Genomic DNA, 8,169 nt, shown 5'->3' on the forward strand with positions numbered 1-8,169 from the left:
CTCGCAGTTATATCATTGGGTAATTATACTACATATATATTTCTGGCATCAGGGAGCTGCTATTATACCTGGCATTGAAACTGGCATCGCTTTTTAGTTTCACTTTCACTTTCGAGATTCCCGATCGCACGTACTCTGTTTATTCTATGGAGAGGCAGTACTTATCACACATTTTACAAGATTATATGTTTGTCAGTGGTATGAGGATCTGAAAATCATTCGCAATCATCCTCAGTCATCTCTCCTTACTCTGTTTATGTGATAAGTGAAATTTTATGTACTGAAATGTAACAGACAACCGTTACACCGTGTCTACACCGGACGCGATCTGTCGTGTCGCGCCGCATCAGCTAAAGTCTGTCTACACTGGACGCGACAAAGCGACCGTTGAAAATCATTTGAAATTTGTGTCAGCAGTTTAATGTCGGAGATTTGTCGTGTCGCGCCGCGCCGTGCTGCATCCAGTGTAGACAGCATCACTGATTATAATGAGTTCTATACACTGATCAATATATAATGAATTTATATTATAGATCAGTGGTTCTATAGTATTTTGTCGCATCCGCTCGTGTCCGGTGTAGACATGGTGTTAGGAATCATTATTTGTTTTCCCTTATAAGGATTCACGCTTTGGGCACACCCCCTAACTCCATATATGTGGTACTGTACTGCTTTTATATTTGCCATAACAATCCTGCATATTTTGTATATGTATTACAGTAGTACCGTGGTGTTTTTTTGTACTTTAGAGTGCGTGAATATGGTCATTTGCAACAGAATCTTGAACATGTGTTTTTGTTCATGTTCTGCAAGCTAATACCAAGGCACTGTGCTTTTGTTAGGGTTACTATAGTATTTTGGCTTAAACTGTCGTTACCTGAAACATTTTTGGAAGGACAGCGATTCATGTTTCAAGTCTCTTTTTAGGAAAGAAGCTCTCTGTATGGGACATTGGCTCTTTGCGCTTGTGCGGTGATTTAGAGTCGATGGTTTATCTTGAATGAGGGGCTGCTGATGGGCTGTTGTTTATCATACTCTATAGAGACCTTTAAACTGGAGCACATCCCTGACCTGTCCACAAATCAAGCTGCCTGAGGAAAGACATTTTGTTCCCTGCTTCTATAAACATTCTCCCTTTTTTCACATTTTGACACGGCCTTGATGGGAACGTCTTGTGCTGTAGTCTATGAAAACACACCTCACAGATCATCTCTGAGCTGTTTTTAAGGGTTGCCTGATTTATAATGCTTTTAGATGCCAGTAAAAGACTCTCAACGTTAAACGCAGTGAACTAAACTGAGTTTTATTTTCTTTGGCTTCAGTTAAGGTTGTGTCAGCGTCATATGTCTCTGTTACGGCGGTGTCCTCGGCTCATAGGCCTCCAAGAACTCGAGCAGAAGTTCTTCTCCTCTCACAGGTGGGTTTCATTTGCTTCATTGGGGTCTGACTTTATTTTAAGGGTGAAAACACTGTATTTTATAGCATATGACAAAGCAAGCACTACATCATACTGAACAAGCGTATTGACGGTGATGCTGGGATTGTGTTGTGCTCCTCTAGAGTTGTGAAGAGTCACAGGCTCTTTAGGAAGCTGTTGGTTGGCGTTTCGGTGGGTGTGCCGCTCGGGGTCGGGGTGCAGTATGCGGTCTCAGAGCCCAGAGAGAGGAGGAAGATGAAGATACTAGCCGAGGGAGTCGGCCGCTTCTGCAGGTAATAACCTCGTTTATTTAATTTGAGCAATTTATGAATCATCACTGCAATTTTAATTTACATATATCATTTTATACGTTTTTTAAAATTCATTCAAATTTTTTTGGAAAAGAAATCGATACTTGTATTCAACAAGGATGCATTGAATTGATCAAAAGCGACAGCAAAGACATTTAAAATGTTTCAAACAATTTATATTTCTAATAAGTACTGTTCACTTGAACTTTCTATTCATCAAAGAATCATAGAATCTTAAAAAAAAAATGGTTTCCTTGAAAATACAAAGCATATTTTAACATTGATAATAAAATTAAATGTTTCTCGAGCAGCAAATCAGCATATTAGAATGATTTCTGAAGGATCACGTGACACTGAAGACTGGAGAAATGATACTGAAAATTCAGCTTTGATCACAGAAATAAATTACATTTGAAAATATATTCGCTTAGAAAACAGGTTTTAAATTGTGATAATATTTCAGATAATATTACTGTTTTTTTACTGTTGTAAATGTCGCCTTGATGAGCATAATGTTAAAAAAATACATTAACTACTCCAAAATTTTATATGCTATTGTATGGCATTATATCACCCATCAGGCTCTCTGATCTCTAGATGTCAAGCTTTTGCATTTGACATATCTGTATCATGCAGCCCTCTGCAGTTAATATCATGACTGAAGCTGTGAAGTTGTGTATCTGTGTCACATCAGGTCTCTCTATGTCGGGCTTATGATATCAGCAGATTACTGGTGGACCTCCAACATTGCTCTGAGAGACATGGATGAGGTAAGCTTATGTCCCTATAATGTAAATAAAGTTTATTAAATTAGTACATTTGAGAACAATTTTTTTTAATTGACTAGCACTTAAAGGATTGTTCTAACGAATATGAAAATTCGGTCATCATTTACTCACCCTCATATTGTACTGTACGCCTTTTGCTCTTCTGCAGAACGAATGTTGGTACCCAAACAGTTTTGGTCATCATTGACTTCCATTGTATGGGCAATAAAAACAAATAGCCATTTCTTAAAAATATCTTCTTTTATGTTAATGAATAAACGTGATCAGTAAACATATCAAACGCAAATCTCTTGCTGTCCCTCTCGCCAGAGCAGTCCAGAGTATGAAGCGCTCATGTCAGCGTGTCACCAGAGGGCAGCTGGCAGCATGGTGGACGGGGCCATACAGAACGGAGGCCTGTATATTAAGCTGGGACAGGGCCTGTGTGCGTTCAACCATCTCCTACCGCCAGAGTACATGCGCACCCTGCACGTGCTGGAGGATAAGGCTCTCAGCAGAAGATACAAAGAGGTGAGCAGCTGCAGCGTATCAAGCTCAACACATTGGGATTCTGCTGAGCTCTGACTCTGAATTCAAATTATATGTGATTTTTGGATATGAAAGAAGAAGTCAAAATATGGTTTTGTATTCTTGACAAAATCAGATTAGTGAATGTAATGATGTAAGGTCAGTCATTTTATCACAATAATCTCAAATGTGCTGAATTATACATTTGTATGAACACTAAAAATGTGGGATATGTTTTTGAAGTTAGTTTATTAAATATAGTCTAAAAATATAGTAAAAAGAGTGGTAAATATGAAATATTGCTATATTTAAAATAACTGTTTTCAATTGTAACATATTTTCAAATGTGATTTATTTCTGTGATCAAAGCTGTATTTTCAGCATCATTACTCCAGTCTTCAGTGTCACATGATCCTTCAGAAATCATTCTAATATGCTGATTTGATGCTCAAGAAACATTTATTATTATTATCGATGTTAAAAAAAAAAGTTGTGCTGCTCAATATTTTTGTGGAAACCATGATGCATTTTTCATGATTCTTTGAATAAAATTTCAAAAGAACAGTATTTATCAGAAATAGAAATCTTTTGTATCATTATAAGTAGTGCTGTCAAATGATTAATCGCAATTAATCGCATACAAAATAAAAGTTTTTGTTTGCATAATATATGCGTGTGTGCTGTGTATATTTATTATGTATTTATAAATACACATACATACAGCATATATTTTGATATATTTACATGTCTATATTTATATTCATATAATTTATATTATAAATACAGACATGTAAATATATCAACATAACATTTTTCTGAAATATATACATGCATGTGTGTGTATTTATATATACATAATAAATATACACCGTACACACACATATATTATGCAAACATTAAACTATTAATTTCTTTCAAATAAAACTTATTGACCTCTAACTTATATTAAAGAGCTGTAATTCCTTAACCTTTCCTCCAATTGTGATGAGAATACCCTCGAATTGAAGCTCAAAGTGTGCACTTTATATAACTGTAACTTGAATATGTTTTGGTCAACAGCTAAAATATATGTATATAAATATATAAGATCAGGGACTCAAAAGCCCATGAGAATTAAATCTGCAAACCTTTTTGTAACCCGTCTGGTCCCGTGTTGTTCTAGGTAGACGCTTTATTCCAGGAGGACTTCAGCATTACTCCAAATAAACTCTTCAGGACGTTTGACTATGAGCCTGTGGCCGCTGCGAGTCTGGCCCAAGTACACAAGGCCGAACTGCATGATGGGACACCTGTGGCTGTGAAAGTATGTTAGGGCAGTGCATGATGACTGTTGAGGAAATGCTGTTTATATGCATTTTAATTGATTCATAATTTGGATGCATTACTTCTTTTTTTTTTTTTACTAACTTGATTTTATATTCTAATGAAGTTCTGTGTTTACATGGTACAATGTATTACTTTCATTTTTTGCGAATGTTGCAAGAACAGGCAATATAGAGGAACAGCATGAAGTGATAATCTAATGATTACTGATGTATTTGTGTTGTTCTGAGGATGTTGATGTCTGTTGTGTTCAGGTGCAGTATATTGATCTCAGGGATCGATTTGATGCTGATATCAGGACTCTAGAGATTTTGCTGGACATCGTGAAATTTATGCACCCCAGTTTTGGTTTCCGCTGGGTCTTACAGGTCAGTAAGGGTTAGTTCACCCAAAAATGAAAATTAGGCTGTGTTTTACTCACCCCAGAGCCATCCTAGGTGTATATGACTTTCTTCTTTCAGACGAATCCAGTCGGAGTTAGATTAAAAATTGTCCTGGCTATTCCAAGCTCTATCATTGCAGTCAGCGGGTATTGCAGTGCATCAGTCCAAAAGAAGTTAAATAAAAAGCGCCCATCCATAAAAAAAAGTGTCTCACACGGCTCCGGGGGGTGAACAAAGGCCTCCCGTAGCGAATTGATGCGTTTTTGTAAGAAAAATATCCATATTCAAAACGTAATAATCACTTTAATGTAGCTTGACCCAACAGTTGTACACCGAAGCAGTTCCGGGCGGAGGACGTATGAGGTCGGCGTTGCGCATGCGCCGGTGAGTCTCGTGAAAACCAACGTTTGTTAACAGGAGCAAAGGAAGCAAAGTTTCCTTACTTTAGCAAAGGAAAACCAGTCTCCTCTTGACTTGTATCGAAATCCTCCGACATTCTTCTTTACAAATCCTCATTTTGTACTTCTAATTCTTGACAGTTGTTTTGTTTTGATCTCTCCGCTGCGTTTCCGTGTTCGTCACTTCTGAGCGGCGCATGCGCAAAGCTGACCTCATACATCATTCCCCCGGAACTGCTTCCGTGTACAACAGTGAGCGCAAGCTACATTAAAGTGATTATTACATTTTGAATATGGATATTTTTCTTACAAAAGTGCATCGATTCGCTACAGAAGGCCTTTGTTCAGCCCCCAGAGCCGTGTGAGACATTTTTTTTTATGGATGGGCGCTTTTTATTTAACTTCTTTTGGACTGATGCATGCAACACCCGCTGAGTGCCATTAAACAGCTTGAAAGATCAAACACCATTTTTAATCTAACTCTGACTGGATTCGTCTGAAAGAAGAAAGTCATATACACCTCATTTTTTCATTGTTTCTCCATGATGCTGGTAGGACTTGAAAGGAACGCTGGCCCAGGAGCTGGATTTTGAGAATGAAGGCAGGAATTCTGAACGGTGTGCTGAAGAACTGAAGCATTTTAAGTTTGTAGTCGTGCCCAAAGTATTCTGGGACCTGACCAGCAAGGTGGGGATCAGTCAACTCTTACTTTGATCTCTAACTTTGACACATGAATGAATAGAAACTCTGACTTTGTGTCCGTGTAGAGGGTCCTTACAGCAGAGTTCTGTGCCGGGTGTAAAATCAACAATGTGGAGGAGATTCAGCGTCAGAGACTGAGTCTGAAAGACGTGAGTTTAATATCATCAGTTATGACTGACCAGCTCTCATCACACCATTAAACGTCCATAATGATGATGATAATAATGCGTGTTTCAGACAGCTGATAAACTCATCCGCGTATTCGCAGAGCAGATCTTTTACACCGGCTTTATTCACGCTGACCCTCATCCTGGAAACGGTGAGATTATATATGCTCAGAATGAACCCATTCGTGAGTGAGTGAGTGAGTGAGTGAGGTGTGCGTGTGTGTGAGTGAGTGAGTGCGAGTGTGTGCGTGAGTGAGTGCGTGCGTGCGTGTGTGAGCGTGCGTGTGTGAGTGAGTGCGAGTGCGAGTGAGTGCGTGTGTGCGAGTGAGTGCGTGTGTGCGAGTGAGTGAGCGAGTGCGAGCGCGTGCGTGCGTGAGTGAGTGCGAGCGAGTGCGTGAGTGAGTGCGTGAGTGAGTGCGCGAGTGTGAGCGAGTGCGTGAGCGAGTGCGTGAGCGAGTGCGTGAGCGAGTGCGTGAGCGAGTGCGTGAGCGAGTGCGTGAGCGAGTGCGTGAGCGAGTGCGTGAGCGAGTGCGTGAGCGAGTGCGTGAGCGAGTGCGTGAGCGAGTGCGTGAGCGAGTGCGTGAGCGAGTGCGTGAGTGAGTGAGCGCGTGAGCACGCGAGTGAGCGCGTGAGCGAGCGCGTGAGCGAGCGAGCGAGTGCGTGAGTGAGTGAGTGAGTGCGAGCGAGAGTGAGTGCGAGCGAGAGTGAGTGAGTGCGAGCGAGTGTGAGTGAGCCAGTGCGTGCGTGCGTGAGTGCGAGCGAGTGTGAGCGAGTGTGTGTGAGTGAGTGAGTGCGAGCGAGCGCGAGTGAGTGCGAGCGAGCGCGAGTGAGTGCGAGCGAGCGCGAGTGAGTGCGAGCGAGCGCGAGTGAGTGCGAGCGAGCGCGAGTGAGTGCGAGCGAGCGCGAGTGAGTGCGAGCGAGCGCGAGTGAGTGCGAGCGAGCGCGAGTGAGTGCGAGCGAGCGCGAGTGAGTGCGAGCGAGCGCGAGTGAGTGCGAGCGAGCGCGAGTGAGTGCGAGCGAGCGCGAGTGAGTGCGAGCGAGCGCGAGTGAGTGCGAGCGAGCGCGAGTGAGTGCGAGCGAGCGCGAGTGAGTGCGAGCGAGCGCGAGTGAGTGCGAGCGAGCGCGAGTGAGTGCGAGCGAGCGCGAGTGAGTGCGAGCGAGCGCGAGTGAGTGCGAGCGAGCGCGAGTGAGTGCGAGCGAGCGCGAGTGAGTGCGAGCGAGCGCGAGTGAGTGCGAGCGAGCGCGAGTGAGTGCGAGCGAGCGCGAGTGAGTGCGAGCGAGCGCGAGTGAGTGCGAGCGAGCGCGAGTGAGTGCGAGCGAGCGCGAGTGAGTGCGAGCGAGCGCGAGTGAGTGCGAGCGAGCGCGAGTGAGTGCGAGCGAGCGCGAGTGAGTGCGAGCGAGCGCGAGTGAGTGCGAGCGAGCGCGAGTGAGTGCGAGCGAGCGCGAGTGAGTGCGAGCGAGCGCGAGTGAGTGCGAGCGAGCGCGAGTGAGTGCGAGCGAGCGCGAGTGAGTGCGAGCGAGCGCGAGTGAGTGCGAGCGAGCGCGAGTGAGTGCGAGCGAGCGCGAGTGAGTGCGAGCGAGCGCGAGTGAGTGCGAGCGAGCGCGAGTGAGTGCGAGCGAGCGCGAGTGAGTGCGAGCGAGTGCGTAAGTGAGTGAGTGAGTGAGTGTGAGTGAGTGAGTGCGAATGAGTGAGTGCGAGTGAGTGAGTGCGAGCGAGTGTGAGTGAGTGCGTGCATGAGTGAGTGAGCGAGCGAGTGCGTGCATGAGTGAGTGAGTGAGTGAGTGTGAGTGAGTGAGTGTGAGCGAGCGAGTGCGTGAGTGAGTGCGAGCGAGAGTGAGTGAGTGAGTGTGAGCAAGTGAGTGCGTGCGTGCATGAGTGAGTGCGAGCGTGAGCGAGTGTGTGTGCGTGTGTGCGTGTGTGAGTGTGCGAGTGAGTGAGTGTGTGTGTGAGTGCGTGAGTGAGTGTGTGAGTGCGTGTGTGTGTGAGTGCGTGAGTGAGTGAGTGAGTGTGTGTGTGTGTGTGTGAGTGAGTGAGTGCGAATGAGTGAGTGCGAGTGAGTGAGTGCGAGCGAGTGTGAGTGAGTGCGTGCATGAGTGAGTGAGCGAGCGAGTGCGTGCATGAGTGAGTGAGTGAGTGAGTGTGAGTGAGTGAGTGCGAGCGAGCGAGTGCGTG

General features: G+C 44.4%; 1 protein-coding gene across 2 annotated transcripts in view; it reads left to right on the forward strand.

Moving 5' to 3' along the window:
* Positions 1 to 8,169, forward strand: part of adck5 (aarF domain containing kinase 5) — a 12,611-nt gene that overhangs the window by 1,119 nt on the left and 3,323 nt on the right. Inside the window, exons 2-10 of one of the 2 annotated variants that reach the window (XM_016466220.1) lie at positions 1,323 to 1,417; positions 1,561 to 1,710; positions 2,423 to 2,498; positions 2,826 to 3,026; positions 4,186 to 4,326; positions 4,601 to 4,714; positions 5,683 to 5,814; positions 5,895 to 5,978; positions 6,067 to 6,148. In XM_016466220.1, coding sequence (XP_016321706.1) covers positions 1,323 to 1,417; positions 1,561 to 1,710; positions 2,423 to 2,498; positions 2,826 to 3,026; positions 4,186 to 4,326; positions 4,601 to 4,714; positions 5,683 to 5,814; positions 5,895 to 5,978; positions 6,067 to 6,148 — 1,075 coding nt within the window. Of the gene's footprint in view, positions 1 to 1,322; positions 1,418 to 1,560; positions 1,711 to 2,422; positions 2,499 to 2,825; positions 3,027 to 4,185; positions 4,327 to 4,600; positions 4,715 to 5,682; positions 5,815 to 5,894; positions 5,979 to 6,066; positions 6,149 to 8,169 lie in introns of those variants that run through there. The other variant, XM_016466221.1, reaches the window with a different exon arrangement.

This window comes from Sinocyclocheilus anshuiensis, unplaced genomic scaffold, assembly GCF_001515605.1.
Source record: "Sinocyclocheilus anshuiensis isolate Anshui unplaced genomic scaffold, SAMN03320099.WGS_v1.1 scaffold132, whole genome shotgun sequence".
NCBI lineage: Eukaryota > Metazoa > Chordata > Actinopteri > Cypriniformes > Cyprinidae > Sinocyclocheilus > Sinocyclocheilus anshuiensis.